The sequence below is a fragment of the Ictalurus furcatus genome, chromosome 12 (genome assembly GCF_023375685.1).
Source record: "Ictalurus furcatus strain D&B chromosome 12, Billie_1.0, whole genome shotgun sequence".
NCBI classification, from domain to species: Eukaryota; Metazoa; Chordata; class Actinopteri; order Siluriformes; family Ictaluridae; genus Ictalurus; species Ictalurus furcatus.
Genome location: NC_071266.1, coordinates 1,418,705 through 1,444,688, shown reverse-complemented (window position 1 = coordinate 1,444,688; position 25,984 = coordinate 1,418,705). Strand labels below are relative to the sequence as shown.

The following is a 25,984-nucleotide window of genomic DNA, read 5'->3' as shown; positions in this document are numbered from 1 at the left end:
CCTCCTCCTGTTGGCGTGTCGTGGCGTAGTCCTCCGCGAACATAGGTGGTAGAGTGAAGCATGTGAAAGGTACAGTGCATCCGGAAAGTACTCACAGCGCTTCACTTTCTCCACATTTTGTTATGTTACAGGCTTATTCCAAAATGGATTAAATTAAGTATTTTCCTTAAAATTCTACAAACAATACCCCATAATGACAACATGAAAGAAGTTTGTTTGTAATCTTTGCAAATTTATTAAAAATAAAATTTAAAAAAAGCACATGTACATAAGTATTTATAGCCTTTGCTCAATACTTTGTTGAAGCACCTTTGGCACCAATTACAGCCTCAAGTCTTTTTGAGTATGATGCTACAAGCTTAGCACACCTATTTTTGGGCAGTTTCTCCCATTCTTCTTTGCAGGACCTCTCAAGCTCCATCAGGTTGGATGGGGAGCTTCGGTGCACAGCCATTTTCTCCAGAGATGTTCAATCGGGTTCAAGTCTGGGCTCTGGCTGGGCCACTCAAGGACATTCACAGAGTTGTCCTGTAGCCACTCCTTTGTTATCTAGTTTTATTCGTATGTTTTGGATAGCGGAAAGGCATACACCGACTGAGCTTCAATCTGATTGGAGAACCGAGGACCCTCTGCCAATCAGATTGATTTATTATTATTTATTGATTTGATTGATTGATGCTCACAGTGTCTTATATCGCCGTGATCGGGTTATTATTGGAGTGAATGGACTGCTGGAGTGCCTGCTCTGAGCGTCTCTTACCGCCACGGACGGGTTTACATTGGAGTCAATTGAGAACCCAGAGCGTTTCATACAGACGCGGAAGAGTCCCTTTTGCGTCAGTATCAGATGCCTAGGGGCATGACAAATCGTCTGTATTTTACGAGTTAGGAATGAGAACAGCAAAAACGTATGTTAAGACAATAATGCACCTATCACATTCTCGCGAGTTTGACACGTGTACTAAAGTGTTCAACTCATGTTTATCTAAATGTGTTTCTGTGGGAGAGAGAAATAGTTTGTATGGTTCATATCACTAATTGGATAATTGGTTTTGACAGGTCTAGGTCAAAGGTCATCATCAATTATAATGATCTTGGCAGGTCAAAGGTCATCATCATCAAATATCATCAATTATAATTATGTTAGCAGGTCATCATCATCAAATATAATTATGTTGGCAGGTTATCATCATCAATTATAATTATGTTAAATCCGGTTCCAGTGCAATCTCACGCACACACACCACTTCTTTCACATAGATTGTATTCATACATAGTATGGTGCATTCCCATGAATATCCCCTGAGTCAGGCCTAGGTCAAAAGGTTAATGATAATTATCGTTACATGTTCTTTCCTATAGTTTTCCAGTGCATTCCACACACACACACACACACACACATACACACACATACATACATAAGGCTGATGAAATGATTAATAATGAATTTCCATACACATCCAACCAAAAACATCACACATACACACGCACACACACACACGCGCACACACACACACACACACACACACACACACACACACACACAGAAGATACCCTGACCAATCAGAACAAAAGAAATTAAAATTGCTCCATCCATTAGGTGTCGGTATATACACCATAAGTTTATAGAAGAAGAAGAAAAACCCACCCACACCCACCCTCTTGATTTAAAATACTCTGTGCTTACAACAACGTGTATGAGCTTTCAACATGGCTGATGCTTGTCCTAATGACCAAAAAAAAGCTCACTCTTTTTTTGGAAGATTAGAAAAAATTTTAGAGCATGAAAAGATTCAATATTGGGTTATGTCAAACGGATGTACAGCCAAATTTTTTTCCAGTGCAGAAAAAGGGAACCATTTTGCTTTTCAAGTTCTCGGTCCCGGGTCACAACCTTTGGAGCCGTGCTACTGAGAGCGTAATTTTAACGAGGGTGACTGGAAAAAGGTCAGAAAATGGTGAAAGGATTTTGACTACATTGTTAGGATGGACTTCTTTTCCCTGGATGCGTACAGGCATAAATGGAGCAGTACATCTCTGCAATGTAAATACCACATCAGAGCTACAAATTTCTCCAAGAACCAGGTTTCACTGCACTGTGTTGCTGTATTAACCAGTGACGATGCACCGGACCAGCTGGCACAATCTACAACGCTACTTCCATCAAATCGATGAATTATTCCAAAAAATTGGAAGAAACAAAGAAACAACAAAAATAAAACTAAGGCTACAAGATCTCTTCTGTGATCGTCAATATACTACTCTTGAGCAGAAACTCCACCTTCCCCAAGACCCTTCCCCACTTGATATATAAATGAGTCTGACTAGATATCGAGTCAAAGCGTTCTGAGCATCAGCAAGCAATATGACTTGTGAACTCAGCCCCGTTTTCTACAACTCTGATGCTACCCCGGATGATGATGATTATGTGACCAATTCGGGTTTTGAAGACAGCAAAAACCTAGGAAAAAGAAATCTGACCTATCTGACAACGAACGATGAAACTGACGGGTGTATAACCAACACCGTGCTAGCCATCATACGTGCGGTTACAGGAGAACTGTTGGACAGAATTATCCAACAAGATCTGAAGGACAACTGCCACAGCTGCGCAATCGATCACCCGAGTCAACTCCAACACGCGTGTTTGTTCAATCCTGACGAGTACTATCTGCACCTAAACACCTACAGATTGCTGAAAAAAACATGGCAAGAGGTCTGAAATTGTGTGGTATCAAACACATTCCATCCCTGTAAAAAATTCAAGGTATTGCTGAAGCCACAGTGTGTGAATGGCGAGATGAGCCTCACATCAAACCGTGCTGAACGAGGTCAAGGAGAAAACCAAACACATTTTCAGCGAGCAGGTGTATGAAGACGTTGTGGACTACTGGACCTTTCCCTCATCTCTGGAACCCGCTGACCAGCTGTATACATGGGAAACTTCAAAACACGCCATGTCTATTCTGACTGCGAGAAAAGCCTGAAGCCAAACGAAGAAAAATGCTGAAGACATTGGTAAATAACGTGTGTCCTTAACACATTTGTGTGTATCAAGTTTTATCTTACATGTATTGATAAAACGTTTGAATGCAAAACTAATCATGTATCTAAACATCATGTATCTAATCATGTGATTTAAATTGTTTAGAAATGAAAATGTTACTTTGATTGAATTTGTAATACCATGCTCACCTGTTCTGATATAAAATGCTTATTCTACACTTGTGTTTGATCGTTCTTGTGTTGACACTCGAAATGACTGAACGATTGATGAAGAATATATTTTATACGCCATCAGAACCTGGTTCGTATGGTGGTGTTAAGAGTTTGCAAAGAGCTATTGTTGAGGAAATAGGTAAAAGAGCTAATGATACTGAAATAAAAAACTGGTTAGCAGAGCAGGATGCGTACAGTCTACATAAACCAGTATCTATAAAATTTAAAAGAAACATGGTTTTTGTAAAGAACATCAATGAACAATGGCAAGCTGATTTAGTCGATATGAGCAACCTGTCAGAGAGTAACGACAACGTGAAATTTATGATCACGTGCATAGATATTTTATCCAAATACTCGAGGCAACTAAAGCCTTTGATTCCATTCTAAAGGAAGGTAGAGTCCACAAAAAACTATAAACTGACCAGGGGAAGGAGTTTTTTAACAAAAATTTTCAAACATTAATGAAAAAACATGACATTGTTCACTTTGCTATGGGTACGGGGCAAAAAGCATCGGTGTGTGAAAGGTTCAAAAGAACACTAAAGACCAGGATGTGGAGATATTTTACCACTTTTATCACGAGAAAATACACCGACATAGTCCAGGATTTGATTCAAGCGTACAATCACAATTACCATTCCAGCATCAAAACCCATCGAGGTCAACGAAGCCAATTCCTTCAGAGTATTTAAAACCCTCTACGGACTGTTCATACCTAAATTAAAGAAACTAAAATTCAAGTTTAAAGTCGGTGATATCGTTAGAATTTCCCGTTTAACAAGACAGTTTGAAAAAGGATACGAGCAAAACTTTACAGATGAATATTTTACAATCTCCGAACAGATACCGAGAGATCCCCCGGTATATAAATTACAAGACTATGATGGTGAAAAAATTGAGGGAACATTTTATGGCGTTTAAAATTGAGAAAATCTTGTCTGAAAAGTTTCCTTCATGCAGAGCTGGTTCAGGAATGTTTTCAGGCTCATCCATGGTTCATGACCCTATATCTCCCACCATACTCCCCTTTCCTTAAAACAATTGACGGATTCTTCTGTACTTGGAGGTGGAAGGTGTATGATCGCCAACCTCATGAGCATGTCACCCTCCTTTGTGCCATGGATAAGGCTTGCAATGACATAACCACAGAGCAGTGTCAAGCCTGGATTCATCATGCCAGAAGATTTTTCCCATGGTGCATGAACAATGAGGATATTCACTGTGATGTTGATTTATGGCCAAATGTTGAAGATTGGCGTGATGTTAATTAATTTGAGATTATCTCCATTTACAGTAATTTGTTTCAATTTGAATTTATTTTGTTTCACAATGCGACCACTGTATTGTTGTAAAAATACTGTAAAATAAAAGATCTTTCCTGCATAAATGACTTTTGATGTGTTTGATGTGATATTTGTTATATAAATGTTTTTATTGTGGCTTTTGTCAGTTTGGTTGGATAATGTAAGTGTAATATCTATTGTGCTGACTCTATATACTGTATTACAGTACAGTAACATTCTACACCAAGAGTGATTTGAAATGTGTATCTTGCATTGTCTCTGTTGAATTAACTGATTGTTAAAATTATTAAACTGAAAGAAGATCATACTGTTGTGTTTTGGTGATTACACTAAATGTTCTCATTACATGTTACAATAATCTTGTGTTTTGAAACAATGATTTTGTTGAAAGAAAATATACCTGTAATGAAAGCATGAGATCAGGTTTTGAAAGAATGACTAGCTGTGTTAAAAGTGTGATCAGTTTGGAGTTTTATACTAGGAGTTTAAAAAACAAACAAACAAACAAACAAACAAAAAAAAAACCACTAACTTGTGAAAGTTGTACCAATGCAAATTTTTTTTTAAAAAAAAACTAATACACTAATCACCTATTTCTAACACGGGGTTTGGACGAGAAAGAAAACCTAATTCACCCAACCAGTATTTTTATGGATGTTCAACAGAAAGGAACTGTGTTATGGTCACAATTATAGAAACCTTAAAAAGTATATTAACACTGATAGTAACAGCATCAACAACCACAGCAAATTACAAACAGGAATGTTTCACTTATTTAAATTCCAAATGAAAAATAAAACATTGTTTAATGGAAACTGAATAGCTTAATTAATACTTTTTATATGCTGTAATTAAAAAAAGATATAAACCGTAGCATTTAACATGTGACATGTGACGTTTTTACGCATGCGCGGCGGATAGACTCGCGAAACTGTTAACGCATGCGTGGTAAAGGGCAGTCTCATCACTCCCTAATTTGCATATCGGGCAACCGGCTCCGGGGTGCAGAGATACTTGCTTCCTCCCTATGAGTGTCGCGCAAGCTGATTACGTCAAATCCACGCGACAAATGTTATTTAGCTAAGTAGCGAGATAAGATTCGTCTCTAATGGATAAATTACGATAAATTGTGGACGTAATGTAAGTCACAGTAGTGTAAATGTTGAGTTGCATATAAGAGTATTTTTCCTCAAACTTATTTAATGTATCTTCTCTGGGTATTCTTTCTTCTGTCACATTTGAATGAACGTGTGAGAGTTTATCCATGCATGTAACCATGTTATCTTTTGTAATAAATGAAGGGCTGACTATTGGAAATCCCAACCCAAAAAATTCTGCCAGTATTGCAAGTGCTGGATTGCAGACAACAAGCCGGTGAGTAGTGCATGTTCCTGATACCAATTCCCCAAATCTAGAATTAGTATTCGCAGTATTGTTGTTGTTGTTGCTGCTGTAACGTAGTTGTTATGCCTTTAGAATATTTACTATGTTTGTTTCTTTTTGTTGTATCGGAACAGAGTATAGAATTTCATGAGAGAGGAAAAAATCACAAACAGAATGTTGCCGCCAAAATCGACGAGGTAAGTTAAAGCTTTTTCCTATATTTAAGAAGACCTAAATAAGCTCTTTTAAAGCAATAAAAGCGACAAATTATCCCCGCGTATATCTGGTTAATTTAGCACGTCTCTACATGTAAAGACCAGCAGAGGCTGCTGTAATGAAAAAAATCGAGGGGTAAAAAATGGTATCATCATAAGCCATGGTTCATTTGTGTAGAGATTAGGGGTGGCTGTGTGGTGATGGTGCATATGACCTAATATTTCTCACCCCTCCCTCATGTTTTTATTACAGATTAAAAAGACTAGCAGTGACAAAGCTAAGAAGGTAGAAAAAATGTCCAAGGAGTTTGCAGCAATGGAAGAGGCTGCTATGAAAGCGTACGAAGATGACATGAAAAGACTAAAAGCAGAAGCAGGTAACATGTCACTCTACAGTTTTACCCAATATCAGAAAAAAAAGCTTTCTCTTCACATTCCGATGTTGTTTTTTCTGCTGAATTATTCAAATTTTTGCACCAGTTTAAGTTTGTTTGCACCTTTTTTGCATGTAAATACTTGAGTTAATATTTTTCCTTGATGTATAATAATTTTTGAGTGAGTGATGAAAGCATAAAGTTGTAGCAGAAGTTATGTGTATGTGCTCACTTTTAGCACAGTATGCAAAATCCTCAAAGAATTACAGCTTATAATTAATCAATAAAAAATAAATTAGACTTTCATCTAATTAGAATAGTCTTACAGCATAACAAAATTACATTGGCCTATAGAATTACCTAAGAAAATTAAAAGGACATATTCGGAACAGGTTGATCATGTAGAGCAAAACCATAAGCAAGTGTGACTTTGAGTGTGCAAGTAGCCTAATTACAGTATCATTGCTTACATATTGATATGCATGATACAGTGAAGGTTTTGTATTCCCATATGACTTGAGTTGGTTGTTCTACACCATTATTGAATCTAAAATAAAGATAAATAAAACAGTTTCTCCCAGTTCACTATCTGTTTAATTGGGCTTAGAAACTCCTGTTCAGACTCAAAGAAAAGCTCAAAAATATAAGGTTGAAGATACTGTGGAACCTGACAGCAAGATTGAATCTGATGACTGGGTCCAGGGAACAACTGACAATGGACAAATTTACTACTACAACACAACAACTGGAGGTCAGTTTCTACATAAACCTCATGCTTTACTGCACACACTCTACGTTTACATGGACAACAATAATCCGATATTAACCTGATTAAGACGATACTCTGATTAAGAAACTACCAGGTAAACAGCAACTGTTGATTACCTTGACTAAAGTCATACTCGTAGTAAACACAAATCGAATTAAGACATATGGAGTACTCCCTGTTTTAGTCACATTATCGATGTGCGTTACAGACATGAAAAAACACCTTAATCACACTATTAACATCGTGTGGGACTTTTCATCGCATTTTGCGACAGGACACGATCACACACGGCAGTGCTCAACTGTTTTACGGCAAACAAGAGAGCATGGCTGCTTCCGAAACCACGTACTTACCTACTGTATAGTAGGCGAAGTACATGTGTTTCAGCTAATATAGTAGTAGTAGTAGTAGTAGTAGTAGTAGTCAAACAGTCGTCTATTTGCACGTATAGCATGACAAATAATTAACTGCATTTGAAGCGTTCGTAAAAATTTTAAATAAAATTACCCCAAACTGTATACGGTACCATAACGAAGACGAACTGTACGACGATACGTGAAATTCTGGAGTGAACGTAATGGGGTGACGTAATGATGTGTGCTGTTAATCACTCTATGTTCTGTAACCTGTAAAACGGGAACATGAAAGAAGTATTTTTAAAGCGACTCATGTAAACACGTTAATCACAATATTGTCTTACTCAGAATAAGGTCAATAATTAGATTATTGCTGTCCATGTAAACGTAGTCACTGTTACCAAAACAAGTCAACAGTTGTTCAGATCGTTTGTTGTGAAATTTGACGTCATTACATTATGCACAGATTACTTAAGTATGTCATTGATTTTAGAGTCTCAGTGGGAGAAACCAGAAGGAATTCAAGGTCAAAGTGAGTCATCAGCTACAGAAAAAACTGAGGTGAATTTTTTGCATTTTATTCAATCAAGATATATAAATTTTTCACAGTTGAATAAAAGATCAAATTAAATGTTAGGTCATTCATACAGTGAGGGAAAAAAGTATTTGATCCCCTGCTGATTTTGTACGTTTGCCCACTGACAAAGAAATGATCAGTCTATAATTTTAATGGTAGATTTATTTGAACAGTGAGAGACAGAATAACACACAAGTCTGGAATGGGCTACAAGACCATTGCCAAGCAGCTTGGTGAGAAGGTGACAACAGTTGGTGCGATTATTCGCAAATGGAAGAAACACAAAAGAACTGTCAATATCCCTCGGCCTGGGGGCCATGCAAGATCTCACCTCGTGGAGTTGCAATGATCATGAGAACAGTGAGGAATCAGCCCAGAACTACACGGGAGGATCTTGTCAATGATCTCAAGGCAGCTGGGACCATAGTCACCAAGAAAACAATTGGTAACACACTACGCCGTGAAGGACTGAAATCCTGCAGCGCCCGCAAGGTCCCCCTGCTCAAGAAAGCACATATACATGCCCGTCTGAAGTTTGCCAGTGAACATCTGAATGATTCTGAAGACAACTGGGTGAAAGTGTTGTGGTCAGATGAGACCAAAATGGAGCTCTTTGGCATCAACTCAACTCGCCGTGTTTGGAGGAGGAGGAATGACCCCAAGAACACCATCCCCACCGTCAAACATGGAGGTGGAAACATTATGCTTTGGGGGTGTTTTTCTGCTAAGGGGACAGGACAACTTCACCGCATCAAAGGGACGATGGACGGGGCCATGTACCATCAAATCTTGGGTGAGAACCTCCTTCCCTCAGCCAGGGCATTGAAAATGGGTCGTGGATGGGTATTCCAGCATGACAATGACCCAAAACACACGGCCAAGGCAACAAAGGAGTGGCTCAAGAAGAAGCACATTAAGGTCCTGGAGTGGCCTAGCCAGTCTCCAGACCTTAATCCCATAGAAAATCTGTGGAGGGAGCTGAAGGTTCGAGTTGCCAAACGTCAGCCTCGAAACCTTAATGACTTGGAGAAGATCTGCAAAGAGGAGTGGGACAAAATCCCTCCTGAGATGTTTGCAAACCTGGTGGCCAACTACAAGAAACGTCTGACCTCTGTGATTGCCAACAAGGGTTTTGCCACCAAGTATTAAGTCATGTTTTGCAGAGGGGTCAAATACATATTTCCCTCATTAAAATGCAAATCAATTTATAACATTTTTGACATGCATTTTTTTGGATTTTTCTTGTTGTTATTCTGTCTCTCACTGTTCAAATAAATCTACCATTAAAATTATAGACTGATCATTTCTTTGTCAGTGGGCAAACGTACAAAATCAGCAGGGGATCAAATACTTTTTTCCCTCACTGTAAGCAATAAATAAGTTAGTAATTAATTTTGAATAGTCATTCAAAATTAGGATATACATACTGAACGCATTTTATTTTTTTTAAATAGACAGGAAGTGTATGGATGGAAGCTACGAGCCCAGAGGGATATATGTATTACTATAACACAGAGACTGGAGGTGAGTTCTGGTTTACACAAGATGATATTTTAGACCCCATTTATATATGGTAGTTTTCATGCATCCCGAGTATCAGGAATTTATTTGGTTATTGATTATTTTCATAAAATTCCAGGTATAACTGCATCCAATACAGGTTTAAGCCAATTAATATCTGATTGCATAAACCACTTAAGGAGGGCTGATGTGCCTTTGAGCCAAAATTTATACACACATAAATGCATTCATCTCTCCATGTCATATCTGACCAACAAAATTTCTAATACATTATGTCATAGTGCACATGTTCTATCTAACTATCACATTTAAAATCAATATAAATTAAAATATTATAAATGCTTGTGGATATAATCACATGAAGCAAAAGTGTGTAGCCAAGGTGCCTTACCTGTAGCATTTGTTATTCACAGCACTATATACAGTCCTCTCAAAAACTATTGGAACAGCAAGGCCAATTCATTGGTTTGTGCTGTAGACTGAAGACATTTGAGTTTGAAATCAAAAGATGAATATGAGAAGAGTGTTTAGCATTTCAGCTTTTATTTCCTGGAATTACATAGAACATAGCACCTTTTTGCATTAGACCACCCAATTTGTTGGCAAGCAAAAATATTGCAGCATGTGACTGACAGGTGTTTCTTGCTACCCAGGTGTGTCCTGTTAAGCCCAGTTCACACTGCACTATCAGATGCCGACCAACGCCAACAATCACCAACCTTTTAATAGTTGGTTGTTGGATTTAGAATGTTTGGAAACATGACTGTCAGGTTCACACTGCACCAACAGACACCAACAAACTTTTTTTACGGACTGGTTTTGTCAGACTGGTTTTGAAATGGATAATGCGTTTACCAAAATGAAAATTTTTATATTACTAGTGTCTTTGTGTCATTATTTGCCTGAAAAGATGAAAAGTGAAACGAAAGGTTGTTGCGATGTGAGAGACAGGCACTTATTTACATTTATACAGAGAACTGCAGACAGAGGATGTGCACTTTCAAAATTTTGGGTTCGCTTCTAATACTACAAACAATTACACTGTAATACTGAAAACTAGATCTTTCTCGGGCTGTTTGTCCGAAGAGACAGAAATATGTGTAAACTTCTCTATTTTCAGAGTCTACGTGGGAAAAGCCATCTGCATTTTCTCCTAAAGAGGGAAACCCATCTGAAACAAACGTGGAACACAAGGTTCAATTTATCTCCCAGCCAGAATCCCTCTCTGCCAAAGGGGCTTCAAATTCCAAACAGTCTCAAGCTCCCAAAATTAGCTTCAGGGTAAGAGCCTATAATTAGATATATACAGTTGAAATCATACGTTTATATATGCCTTGCAGAATCTGCAAAATATTAATAATTTAAAAAAAAGAGGAATCATAAAACTGTATTTTCTTTATTTAGTACTGCCTTGAATTATATTATATTTCACATAAGAGGTTTACATATAGTCCACAAAACACAATAATAACTCAATTTACACAAATGAACCAGTTCAAAAGTTTACCTATGCTTGATTCTTAATACTGTGTGTTGTTACCTTGATGATCAATGACCGTTTTTATGTTTTGCTATAGCTGTTTATCTAGTTTAGTTTAGTTTAATTTAGTCCTGTGCAGTTAAACTGCCCACTCTTCTTAAGAAAAATCATCCAGGTGCTGCACATTATTTGGTTTTCCAGCATCTTCTACATATTTGACCCCTTTCCAACAGTGGCTATATGATTTCCATCTTTTCACATTTACAATGCTGATTTCTTCTGTGTTTGTGTATATTTCATACTAAATTGTTTCAGAAATTGAAACAATATCTAAGCTAAAACAAAGGCAACTGAGTAAACCCAAAATACAGTTTTTGAATGGTAATGTTCTTTATTAAAACAAAAAAAGTTATCAAATACCAACTGGGCCTGTGTGAAAATTTATTTGCCACCGTAGTTACTAATTCCCCTAATCTATGAAACTGCATTCTTATGAATGCATAAGAATTATTGCATTCTTATGCATTATTGGGGTTCAGCTGGACTAGACACAACCAGGCCTTATTATGGCAAACCCTGTTCAATCAAATAAACACTTAAATAGAAAAACTCTGCACAGTTGTGAACCTTCCCAGAAGTGGCCGACCTTCCAAAATTCCTCCAAGAGCACTGCATCTACTCATCCAGGAAGTCACAAAAGAATCAAGGACAACATCAAAGGACCTATGGGCCTGTCTTGCATCAATAAACATAAGTCACTGTACATGACTCCACTGTCAGAAAACACCGGTCAAAAATGGCATCCATGGAAGTGTTGTGAGGGGAAAAAAACACTTCTAACCCAGAAGAACATTAAGGCTCATCTGAATTTTGCCAAAACAGACCTTGATGATCCTCAAAACTTTTGGGAGAGTGTTCAATGGACTGATGAGTCGAAAGTAAAACTGTTTGGAAGACAGGGCTCCTGTTATCTGGTGTAAACAAAACACAGAATTGCACAAAAAGAACATCATTCCTATGGTCAAGCATGGTGGAGGAAGTGTGATGGTGTGGGGATGCGTTGCTGCTTCAGGTCCTGGGCAGCTTGCAATAATTGAGGGAAACATGAATTCTGCTCTCTAACAGAAAATCCTAAAGGAGAATGTCCAGTCCGTAAGTTGAAACTCAGGCGCAACTGGATTATTCAGCAAGACAATGATCCAAAGCATAGGAGTAAATCCTAGTCCTAGAAGTAAGTGAAAGACTGATCTCCAGTTATCTGAAGCATTTGGTTGCAGTTAAAGCAGTTATTGCAGCTAAAGATGGCACAACCAGATTCTAACTTTAAGGGGACAATTAGTTTTTATAAGATAATACTTTATTAATCCCCAGATGGAGAAATTAGGGTATCACAGCATCAGCAAGACAGGTGAAGAAAAAAGAGATCAGAACAATACAGAATATACAAAAGATGTATAAATATGTATAGACATAAGCGTGTGTGTGTGTGTGTTTGTGTGTGTATATATATATAATATATATATAAAAACACATAACACACATGAGCAGTATATACACAACAAACAACAATGTACAGTCCCACTATACAAATCGCATATATACAGTGTACAAAATACCATGGGAGATAGTTGTTGGATAACTTTTTTTGCTTCAATAAAAAAACAAAACTGTATTGTGTGTTTATGCAGGTTGCCTTTGTTTTATGTTGTATTTTGTTTGAAGCTCTAAAATTTTTTGTATGTGATATACACAAAAACAGAAGAAATCAAATACAAATACCTTTTCACAGCACTGTAAGACAACTGAGGGACTCATAAACAACTATTACAAAATGTGCAAACATTCATTGACTCTCTAGAAGGCAGCACGATACATTAAGAGCCAGGGGTGTGTAAAATCTTTAACAGGATGATCGGTAGAAATTATGATTTTGACTTCTGGCAAACATGTAAATCTTACTGAGGGAAACTTTTGAAAAAAAATTGCAGCAAAATCAAACATTTTTGGCCACAACAATCACAAAAAACTCCTGTACAGACTTTTTTTGTGATCATTGCGGCCAAAAATGCTTGATTTTGCTGTGACTTTTTTCAAAATTTGCTGAATAAATATCTTATGTAGCAGTACTAAATGGAAAAAAATAAGACCTTTTAAACAAAATAACAATTTACACTGATCATTCTGTTCAAAAGTTTACATCCCCGTGGCTCTTAATGGTAGTGTGTTGCCTTCTTGAGCCTCAGTGAATGTTTGCACCTTTTGTTATACAGAGTGTCCCAAAAGTCTCCATACATAGGGAGTATGGAGTATGCCAGCACCATGTCAGTGCCTTTGTTCATTTATTTGTTTGTGGATATCCACTTCTCGGTTGATCTGCAACACTTCCAGTCTTTTTGAATTTGTTAAAAAGTTTGGCAACATTACCCACCCTTGACAGAAAGACTTGGTCTATGGGTGGCCCCAAGCCCACGCACATGTAATGGGCCTGAGGATTCAGTGAGAATTTTGGCACGTGCACTGACTGTGGAGGAAGGGAAACAGCCACTGGCAGAGTGCATTAGCATTTAGCTGAGTATGCATATTTTAGATATTCACAATAAATCTATTTTTTATCTTAAATTCACTCATTTCTCAGATTTGTTACTCAACATTGTCAAGAGTCTTCATATGTTTTCATAGGTGATTGAATCGGAGTATCCATTTTATGATTAGCGGATGTGTAAAGCATTATTTTATCATTAGTGATGAATTATTATTCCCTTTAATGTCATTGTTTTTGGAGATATGCAGTTGCCATCATACATGTACTGTCTTCTTTCTGTGTGGCACAGGTCATGTCCATAGGTTAATTTTCCATTGATTTATGGACACAAGAAATATGTGCAACAGTTGTCATTTTTTATTTGATTCCTTATTGCTTATCACCCTATAGAAAGACATGTGTCCCACACATATGTACCACAGTTCAAATCAATAGGACCTGCAGTGCATAAGGAGAAGATTTTTTATAATTTTGGACAAATTTTCAATGTACTGGAAAATCTATGGTCCCAATGAGAAATAAGGCATGTATACCAATTTTCAGACATTTTGTACTTATGGGTCAGAGGGAAAAATCATGTAGAATTTGGGCGTGGCCTGTAGCGCCACCTATGGGCTCGTGTGGTCCATTTGTGGTGTGGCAGTTACTCGTGGCCTGTAGAATCAATGTGCCAAATACTTTCCAGACTTTTTACCATTCAGTTCTTGAATTATTGGGGACTTTAGGGAGGTAAGGATGATAATAATAATAAGAAGAAGAGGAAGTAGAAGAAGAATACTATCAGTAACAATGTTTCTTCCCGACGGAGGAATCCTAATAAGTATGAAAAATTCTGGAATACAATTTGCTAAAATTTTTTATTCCCCCATATGTATGGAGACTTTTGGGACACCCTGTAGTTGTGTATGAGTCCCTCAGTGTCCTCAGTGTGAAAAGATGGCTCTCTGCATAATACAGATGTGGCCCTTAAGAATGCACATTTTTCATGTGGTTTCATGTGATTCGTCACTTGTGATCAAGCGGCACCCTGCAGGCACACTTATTAACTTAATTAAATTAATTTCTTAATTTAAATAAATTTGTTGTGCCTCATACAATACACAAAAATATTAAGTTTCTCATCAAAACATGATTTCATTGCTTATGTTAAATGTAATCTAAACAAGTTTCTAATTTCAATATTTAATTATGTAACATGAGCGTTATCAATTCACATAGTACAAGTATTATAATTATTGTATTTAAATTAACATTGCTAAAATGTGTGTGGTAGATAACACAGCGGTAACTTGTTGGTTGCAGAATGCCAGCAACCTGGGTTCGATCCTCAGCTCAGGTGAGAGTGTGGATTCAATGAGGGGGTTTTTCACTGTAGAAAGTCCATTCGTCTGTGCACGTGTAAATATGAATATCCTTCCTCAAAGTAGTGTTGAATTAATTCCATTTTCTCCTTTCTTGCAAGAAACTTTTGTTCTTTTCTTGGATTTAAAGTTTCACTACTGAAAAAACTGGTTTAAAGTGAACACAGAAGTACAGGCCAGATCAGACTGCTCTTGGCCACTTCAACTTGGCAATGATTAGTCTTCAATCGATATTTAAATAGGCCTAGGCTTATAGATTATTACATTAAATATTTAACATTGAATTAACATCATTCTCTGATAGTGTCTGATCATTTATTAACTGCACAATTAATGTCATGATTTCGAGAAAACAAAATATCCACAATAAAATATGAATAAAAAATAGCCTAATAATGGACATACATATTTAGTAATATGGATATTGGAAAATCCATGTTTACACGTTACTGCATGAGTGTAATGCAGTGAATCATTATTTTGTGTGCTTTGTAAACGCACACTTCATTGCGCTCTCTGCAGGTATTGATGAGATAATGTGTACTAAAATATTGCTTAATTCAATTTTTTAATGGCAATTTAAATATTTTAACAGTTGTGTGAAAGAGTTGCAATTGCAGCGTTGCCCACTCTCACACATTTACTAAGTCTAAGTGATTGTGCTATTAAATGTGCTAAATAGATGCTTTTCTCCAATGCATAACTTACATTTTACTCCTATTTTATATGTTCTGCAAACATTATGAATTGAAAGTAATACACATTTCCATTTCGCAAAACAATTTGTCATAACAGCAGCCGAGTCGTTGTTAAACTTTAAAGATGTGCGTGCATGCATGTTAAACAGATGGAGCGCAGTAGAGAAAAGAGAAGTTAGACTAAAATATGCATTTTGATCAAATATTTGTTGCTGGACATCAGCTTTATGCAAGGAATGGTATTTTTAAGGTCTAAATGCAGAAAACATAGATTTTTTAAAATGTTTAAATGCAGTAAACATGGATGAAAACATTCATACTTCAAGTCCACCTTCTCATAATCCTTGTGGAGACAGGCTGCCTTTGAACTGCAGGAATATACTAAGGTGTTAACAAGATGAGTTTATGGTCTGATCCAATAAGTAGAGTATTTTCAAAGTGACTTTGGGTCACTTTGCCACCATGTCATTTGTGAGACGCGTGTCCAAACCAAAGCCAAAACACCCAGTGAAAGTTCATGTTAGGGGAGCCATATCCAGACTGGGACCAGCTCCTTGCAATATCTGAAGGGTTAATGGATAGGTGTTTGTTTGAAGATGCTATTATAAAAGAAACCTGCACTCACTACATTAGGGAATATTTTGGAGTCCATCAATGCTTTTTCCAGGACAATGACCCAAAAGAGCACTGCTGCAAGCATAGTCCTTGCTGCAGAGGGTTGCTGCTATTGGGTGACGACTCTGATATGAATCCCATTGAGATGGTGTGGCATGCTCTGAATGACTATATTCGGAAAGAAGCAAAACCAACTACAAAGTCTGATTTAATGGCTGCTATACAGTGGCAAGAAAACCACTGTAAGAAAACCTTTTGTAATTTCATGGTTTTCTGAATAAATTTGTCATAATATGTGATCTGATCTTCATCTAAGTCAAGGGTATTGACAGATATAATATGTCTAAAATAAATTCAACACAAAAATGAGTTATTATTTAACACAAAATAAATTCTGATCTTTCATGTCTTTATTGAGAACAAAAAAAACCTCATAGTGCTTGTGGAAAAAGTATGTGAACCCTTGAGTTAATGACCTGAAAAAAGCTAACTGGAGTCAGGTTTTAGCACACCTGGAGTCTCGTTAAGAAAATGAGTTTGGAGGTGTGGACTACAGCTACTTTGACTGATAAAGACCCCTCAATTTTTTGGAGTTTGCTCTGCACAAGAAGCACACGCTTATGTGAGCCATGCCTCGCCAAAAAGAGCTATCAGAGGATCTACGATCAAGAACTGCTGATTTACATAAAGTTGGAAAGGGTTACAAACTGACTTCAAAGACTTTAGAAATTCACCAGTCTACAGTTAGGCAAACATTCTACAAATGGAGACACTTTGGAACTGTTGCTACTCTACCAAGAAGTGGGTGCCCAGTCAAAATGACACCAAGAGCACAACTAAGATTCATCAATGAGGTAAAGACACAACCCCGAATGACAGCCAAAGATTTGAAGACATCATTGGAACTGGCTAACATCTCTGTTCATGAGTCTACAATACGTAAAACCTTGAACAAGCAGGGTATCTACGGCAGGACACCACGAAGGAAGCCACTGCTTACTAAAAAGAACATTGCCGCACGCCTGAAGTTTGCAAAAGAGTACATTGACACTCCACAGTGGTATTGGCAAAATGTTTTGTGGACTGATGAAACTGAGACTGAACTATTTGGAAAAACCACGCAGCACTACATCTGGCATAGAAAGGGCACGGCCTATAATCATGAAAACATCATCCCAACCGTAAAGTATGGTGGAGGAAACATCATGATTTGGGCCTGCTTTGCTGCATCAGGGCCTGGCCAGCTTGCAATCATTGAGGGGAAGATGAATTCCCAAGAATATCAGACAATTCTTCAGGATAATGTGAGAATGTCTGTACGCCAGCTGAAACTGTGTAGAAGTTGGGTGATGCAACAGGACAACGACCCAAAACACAAGTCCACAACAGAATGGGTTCAGAAAAACAAAATCTGCCTTTCGGAGTGGCCGAGTCAGAGCCCAGACCTCAACCCAATAGAGATGCTATGGAATGACTTCAAAAGAGCCAGACACATGAGACATCCAAAGAATATGACCGAGCTAAAGCAGTTCTGCCAGGAAGAATGGGCTAAAATTCCTCCTGAACGATGTGCAGGTCTGATCCACGGCTGCAGGAAGCGCCTGGTTGAGGTTATTGCTGCCAAGGGGGGGTCAACCAGTTATTAATTGTAAGGGTTCACTTACTTTTTGAATGTTGAATGAGTGTGTTCAATAAAGACATGAGGGATCAGATTTTTTTTGTGTTATTATTTTATTCACATTATATTTGTCAATTCCCTTGACTTAGATGAAGATCAGATCACATTTTTGACAAATTTATTCAGAAAATCATGAAATTCCAAAAGGTTCACATACTTTTTCTTGCCACTGTAAATAAATTCTGGTGTGAGGAACTTAAATAGACTGTTTAAGGTTCTTTCAGGGTGGACACACTGGAATGTAGCATACAGAGGCTAAAGTTTAATGCCATAAAATGAAAATACTGTACATTTCTGATATGTCACACCCCGTGAATGGAAGGTGGAAAAGATCATCTTCTCCAGCTTCTCCAAAATAGACGACTGACTTCGGTCCATCTTTTAAATCCATAGAACAAACATACTGCAACTACTGCTAAAATCACTGGATTAAAATAATTCCGATACTAATTACTGTATACACTTTGCAAATTATATTTAATAAAAGCTTAATTGTATTGAAAAATGATCAGTAATTTAATTGCTTAGGCAATACATGGGTATAACTTTGTTTTGAAAAGTGGTAGGGATAAAGACGTCGGGGTGGTTCACTCACCTTTTCTACTTATCGCACCATAGCATGCATTGTGCTGTTTCTTTGTTAGATAGGACTTATGTACCGTAGTCTAATCAATGGATATAATTGATGGACTGTAATTAGGACGATAAATCTGAATGACCAAAATATTAATATAACAATAAAAGATACACAGCCTACAATTAATTAATAATTGTTTATATTATTAATTAAAATACTATTAATAATAATTAATTAAATGCAGTTAATGTTTATGATAATGTTAATAATTACATAGGATATGCTACAGTACATTTTGTTATTATCAATCATCTAACCATTACCAATGAGTAGACCACTGTACTGAGGTGGAACTCCGCACAAAAGAAAAAAAAAAAGGCTTGGCTATATAAATCTACAAGGTATGAAAATGTAACTTAATTCTTTGCGGTTTCCTTTCAGATTATTGGCTGAGTGAATGAAAACCAGTAACCTAAAGCACTTTACTAGGAGGTAATTAACTCACCAAAGGCATCCTGTAAGAGATTAATCAGATTCATACATAACATAAATGCAATATTACAATACATAAATACACATCTACACATGATAGTCAGGATGTGTGAATCACGTTGTGAACAGAGTTGGGTGTAACGCGTTCCTGTAATCTAATTACTTTTTCTGATAATGCAGTAATATAACGCATTACATTTTAAATTTATGTAATATAATCACAGTTACTGAGGTCAATAAAATTACATTATTTGCGTTACAAATTTATTGTTAAGAAAACTATAATAAGTAAAATGCATTTTAAAAATAAATCACGTTTTTCCCCAAAGAATTTTTTTTTAGCCCCAAATAATTCTCCACTTGAAGCGGTTTGTCACTACGTAACTGAACATCAGTAAAAGAAGACAGCCTGTAATTTTATATCTTCAGTAAACTAAGGCGAGACCAATCAGACAGGGTTTATAAGAAAATACGTGGAAACACTCGTGTCTTATTGGCTGACAGCTCTCAATTCTCATAGTCAGTGTGAGGAAAAATGGATATATGCCAACTTTTACTTATTTATTTTTTTTAACCAGTAAAGAGGAAACTGGAACACTAACCATCCTATGATGCTGAGCAGGTGTGAACTGTAAATGTCTGTATGACTTCCAGTTTACGTGAAGATGATATGAGCAGAGCATAAGGAAAAATAATGTACTTTGCATGGCACTATAGCAGCTAAACCCATACAATGATAGTTGTGCCTCCTCTTGGCTAGCGTCAGTAAATTAGCCTGGCTAGGAAAGTTTTATATTTTATCGGTCTGGTAGTCCTACAAACAGTGAGGTTTTATAATAGATCCAATTTTTTCTCATCATGTCATACATTGACATACACTAAAATTACTGAAAGAACTATGATGTCACTTTGTAGAGTATTTTTGTAGGTTTGATATGTTTTGAAAGTAACCTGAAAGTAAAGTAATTAGTCCTCTGATTATTTTTACATGCAGTAATCAGTAATGTAATCAAATTTCAGTTTTAAAGTAGTAATTAGTAATCTGTCATGGATTACTTTTTTTGAGAAACTTACCCAACACTGGTTGTGAATATGCTCTTTCTGTAACAACATATTTGATCAATGTTGCCACGTTTAAATTAATACATAAAATGTTTGAATATTTGGTTTAATTTTGCACTTTCTTGTTGACTAAAATATTATTTTTGATTATTATTAGATGGCATCTTAGTTAGAGTAAAATGTACAAAAATGAATGAATATGGCATGATGAACTATTGACTAAATTTCTGTGAAAATTTGACTAATTATGACTAAAACTGTCTAAATGCAATAAAGCGAAGCAAAATAAAAGTGCTAAATAAGAGTGCTACAGTAATGTAGGTATTTATGCATCAATGGTCAAACTTTAAATTAAATTAATTTATACCACAGAGCTGTTGAGTTCTTGATTCCAATTGGCTGACAGACATTCTGAGATTTGAAGTCATTTTTCAGTAAATACACAGCTAAAGTAGTCCCAGTCAGGTCTTGACCACATTACAGTTCCGTATCACTTCACCAAGTTAACTGAAATAACGGAAAAATTAGCCTACTGTCTAACCAGAAATATGTCATTAATAATTGACGACGGGCTGTTGAATTATTAGAAAAATAATGCACACTCGCATTATGCGGCCACGTGGCGAAGTGGTGGCTTGAGCCATTGATATGCAGTTATTGGAGCGAAAGCAAGAAAAAAGAGAGTGAGAGAGAGCACGTGTTTTAAGCCAGTGAACAAGTATCAATATTTATTTATTTACTTGTATTTTCTGCAGTAAAAAAATAAATAAATAAAGCCCTGTGAACAAGTAGGCTGATCAATATTTATTTATTTGTTCTATTTTTATATTATCAGCATGAAACAAAACAAATAATAAACCTGTGAGCTCTCTCTCCCCCTCCCCATCCCCCACAATAACTGCATATCAATGGCTCAAACCTCTGTTACTAGCTCTAAAATGATGCTGCAGTATTAGCAACAGAAGCTTGATATGGGATGCGTAATAAATTAGTTCCACACACAGGAGGGTTTTAAGGACAAAAACCTGACAAATGTCTTGAAATAAAACAGCTGAACAATGTCTTGAGGTGAGGTAACTGTGGTATAAGCGGAATAAGTGACTCTGGTCCATTGAATTATTAGAAAATAACGGCCACCTCAGGGTATGCATTATTTTCTAATAATTCAACAGCCCATCGTCAATTACTCCTTACGTAAATCAAATTCACATGCCAAACATGTAAAAAATAAATTAATTAATTAATAATAATAATAAAAATACTATTAATAACTGAATTATTGATGATTTATTGGTGTGTGAGCAGTACATGTATTGTACAATAAACTTGAATTATGGACTTCTGTGTTCAAGTTAAACCAGTTTTTTAGATAGTGAAACTTTAAATATAATAAAAGAACAAAAGTTTCCATTGGCAAGAAATGAGAAAATGAAAGTCATTCAACGCTACTTTGAGGAAGGACATTCATTACACATGCACAGAGGAATAGATTTTCTACAACAGGAAAAAAAAAAGTTCATTGAATCCACACTCTCACCTGAGCTGAGGATCGAAACCAGGTCGCTGACATTCTGCAACAACCGTGTTACTATTGGGCTATTTTACCACACAAGTCTTAGCCATGTTTAGTTAAATACTATAGTTATAGTACCTGTACTATATTAATTGATAACTCTCACTTGATATAATTCAGTCTTGTAATTAGAAACTTGTTTAAATTAGGTTTAGCATACGCAATGTAATCATGTTTTTCATGAGAAATGTAATATTTTTATGTAAACCATATGTAATATTTTTTTTCTTAAATTTAACCGACCACACGTTCCATTTTTCCAGTGTAGGCTTGACGTATCATGTGCTCTGCTGCTTATTTCAAAATGGTTCTGAGGGAAGTTAACAGATCTGTTGGCCAAGCACAAGCAGATCTTGGGCTTGAGTGCAAGAAACAGCACTGTTTGGTTGGAAAAAAAAGAGTATATGCTCTGGCAGAACTACTGTATCTACTAGCAAGCCGTGTTTGTTCAAATGAAACATGACTGCCCCCTAACTGGTCTTGTTTTTCCTGTGCCCGCAGCATGTGCATGATACCACGTGAAATCTCAGGATCCCTTTTCCTTTGATGCGCATGGTCACATTTGTATAACCATTGTTGGAAAGGGATAAAATATGCAGAAGATGATGGAAAAGCAAAGAATATGCGCAGTTTAACTGCTCAGGACAAACAAGCAGTCCCTTAAGGATTTTGTGATTTGGCGATTGCCAAAATTAACGCAAAATCAAGCAAACGCCGCAATATTCGGTGCAGCTTGAAATTTTTCTAAATACCACATTTTTTCTGCTGATTTGGGCCAATACATGTCATGTGACTTCATCACAACACGCTTTCATCCAGAGCACTCTTCGATTCACAAGCCTGAAAGATGAGTACAGCTTAAAGGTTTCATTTACCAACAAAGATTGCTATGAAAGACGTGCAAAACAATTTTGTGCAATTGCAATTTCACCAATTCAAGCAAATTTTGAAACAACCCACAGCAAAATCAAGCATTTTTGTCCACAACAATCACAAAAAACTCTCAGAAATCCTTCACAGACTAAACAAGGGACTCATGAACAACTATCACAAAACATAACAACAGTCATTGATCTTCCAGGTCACACACAGTATTAAGGATCAAGCGTGTGTAAATCCAAAAGATGCTGGTATGCTGTGTAAAATGTAAATAAAAACAGAATGCAATGATTTGCAAACCTCATTGTTATTCACAATAGTACATAGAAAACATATCAAATGTTTAAACTGAGGAAATGTACCATTTTAAAAAAAAAAAAAAAAAAAAAGGTTATTTTGAATTTGATGGCCATAACACGTCTCAAAATAGATGGGATGGGGGCAACAAAAGGCTAGAAAAGTAAGTGTTACTGAAAAGAAACAGCTGGAGGTTAATTGGCAAGAGGTCAGTAACATTATTTGGTATAAAAAGAGTATCTTAGAGAGGCAGAGTCTTTCAGAAGTAAAGATGGGCATCTGTGGAAAAACTGCGTCTGTAGTTTGTGGAACAATTTCAGAATAGTGTTCCTCAGTGTAAAATCCCTCAGTGAATATCTCATCATCTGCAGTACATATACATGCTGTATACAGTACAGCACAGAAATCTCTGTGGGTCAATCTCAAGGGACAATCAGTAGTGCATGCCTGTGATATCTGGGTCCTCAAGTGGCACTTCATTAAAAACAGGCATGATTCTGTAATGGAAATCACTTCATGGGCTTCCACCCCATCTTTACCTTTGAGAGACTCTAAAAAAAAATGTTCGTAGTTTAAACATTTGATATGTTTTATTTGTACTATTGTGAATAACCTATGGGTTTATGAGATTTGCAAATCATTGCATTCCGTTTTTATTTACATTTTACACAGCATCCCAACTGTTTTTGGAATTGGGGTTGTACTTATTTCATTATTGTGTGTGCAGAGTATATGTAAACATCTGTTACATGAAATAGCTTACTCAGGGCAGTACTGAATATAAAACAAAATTCAATTATGATCCCTCTTAATTATTATTATTATTATTATTATATATATATATATATATTTTTTTTTTTTTTTTTTTTTTTTTTTACATTTTGCAGATTCTGCAAGGCATATGTAAACTTATAACCACAACTGTATATGTTCACTGGATGCACTGTGTTTAGAAGAGTCATACGTACACGCTTCTTATCAGAAGTAATTATTGTGTGTTGTGTTTTTTTATGCAATATTTTTAACAATTACCTTTGAATTGTTTAGATAGTTGATTGAATAGTTTCATATTTAATAATATATAAGCAGCTGGTCAGTAGTAAAATAGAGTCAAATGAAAATTTCAATGGTCAACTCATGTAAAGGGATGAAAAGTCCCAATTCATCTAATTACCTGGAAGCATACTACACCCTGATAAAGCAGAAATATATAAGTAACTGTTTAAAAAATATGTTTGCAGCCATTCTCAAATGTTTGACAGTGATGTCTGCATACTAACCAGTCTGTGTACTGCTTAAAGTGATGATAAAATAGTCGCTATATCATGGTAGATTTTAGATTAAAGAGTATACTCTCTCCAGAAACGAAAGGAAGAAGTAGCAGACCTACCAAGGGATTATGAAAAAGAAATTAAAGTGGAAGATTTGCAAGAAGAAGAAGAATATAAAGGGAATGTAGAATCATCTGCACCCACAGAAAAGAAAAAAACCCCTGCAAAGAAAATCAGAAAGGCAAACCCATATGGAGACTGGGAACAGATTCAGGAGGATGAGGACCCATAGTAAGTACATGGTTGCCTTATTTGACACTGAGGCATTGTATGTACTTTATTTATTTGTACTACTAAATGTGTTTCCTCTATCTGCAGTGAAAATGTGGATTTGCAGCTGCCACAGAAAGAAAGTGGAGGTTCTACGTACATGTCCTCTGATGTTCCCCCAGAGCCCAAAACTAAGTTCAAGGAACGCACCATCACCTCTCTGGGAGATGAAAGCTTGGGAGCCATATTCAAAAAGAGAAAGACGGAGAACGGAAAACCCAAGAGCCTTCGGCAAAGAGAGAAGGACGATTGAGAATTTTATGCCTTGGCATCACTTCCCACAAATATTTTAATATACTACTTATCGGAGCATAATTTCGATTTTTTTACTGCTCTCATCACTTCTGGAAAGTTTTTAGATTTTGTATTTGTTACCCGTTTGTGGTGTGCATTTGAAAAAAAAAATTCTCAAACTGACAAGCAGAATCTCTGTTTTTATTCCAGTTCATGAAACCATAGTTAACTAGTACATGTTGAAAACATACTTATTAACTGATTTTACAGTTCCCAAATTGTATTTTACATTTCACATAGCATCATCACAAATTTCATGGGAAGAGATATATTTAAAAAAAAAAAAAAAAAAAAAAGAATGAATCCTGTTTGTTTGTAGGTATGTCGTTTGAATGAGAGGCTGTGTGTGTTTGTGCACATTAATAAAAATGTTAGCCACTAAATGGTAAATGATCTGCTCTTATATAGTGCCTTTTAACATTAGCGGTTCTTCAAAGTGCTTTTTATATTGCTTCCCATTCACACACACACACACACACACACACACAAGGCACTAGCCAGCCATCAGGAGCAACTTGGGGCTCAGTGTCGAACCGCCAAACCTGCGATTATTAGACACAACCCCCCCCCCCCCCCCCCCCCCCCCCCCCCCCCCCCCCCCCGCCGGGACACAGCTACCCCAACTACTACTGTTGTAATATCATTTATTCTTCTGTGACACAACATAAGGTCAAATAGCTGGTCATTACACTGTGATTGTGAAGGAAACAATCATGCTTGAGGCATGTTAATTTTTTCCCCCTTGATCCACTTTATCCTTTTAATCTAGATGCTAAAACGTGCTGTTTTCTCATGCATTTCTGTTGTTCTGTCCTACATTAGTACTAAACATTTCACAAATTACAGTATGCTTAATCACTGGTGTATTTCATATGTAATGTACCAAAATTTAAGTCCTTGAGAGCTGTAGAGTACAACTTCAAGATTGTGTTATCATTATTACACATAAAGCATCAACAGAGATTATGTAACATGTAGCTTTACAAGACACTTTAAAACCCTGAAAGTAAAAAGGCAGCAAAACTAAAAAAAAAAAATTACTATTCTGTGCCTTTATAGTGGTATAAACTTTTTACTGTATGGACAATGAATAAAATGTATGATTCATTTGGTT

General features: G+C 36.5%; 1 protein-coding gene across 1 annotated transcript; it reads left to right on the top strand.

Moving 5' to 3' along the window:
* Window positions 1-5,525: 5,525 nt before the first annotated feature.
* On the top strand, window positions 5,526-24,996 carry wbp4 (WW domain binding protein 4). Its single transcript, XM_053638329.1, has 10 exons — window positions 5,526-5,666; window positions 5,828-5,900; window positions 6,044-6,106; window positions 6,378-6,501; window positions 7,106-7,249; window positions 8,117-8,184; window positions 9,655-9,724; window positions 10,842-11,002; window positions 24,338-24,537; window positions 24,625-24,996. Coding segments are annotated over exons 1-10 (1,110 nt in total). The 5' UTR covers window positions 5,526-5,664; the 3' UTR covers window positions 24,830-24,996.
* The last annotated feature ends 988 nt before the right edge of the window (window positions 24,997-25,984 follow it).

Bases quoted from the DNA above. Each gene is read 5' to 3' on its own strand.
- wbp4 (XM_053638329.1), top strand. The intron at 6,107-6,377 runs GTAAGTTAAAGC...TTTTTATTACAG, and splicing joins TTGCCGCCAAAATCGACGAG to ATTAAAAAGACTAGCAGTGA. The intron at 7,250-8,116 runs GTCAGTTTCTAC...CATTGATTTTAG, and splicing joins CTACAACACAACAACTGGAG to AGTCTCAGTGGGAGAAACCA.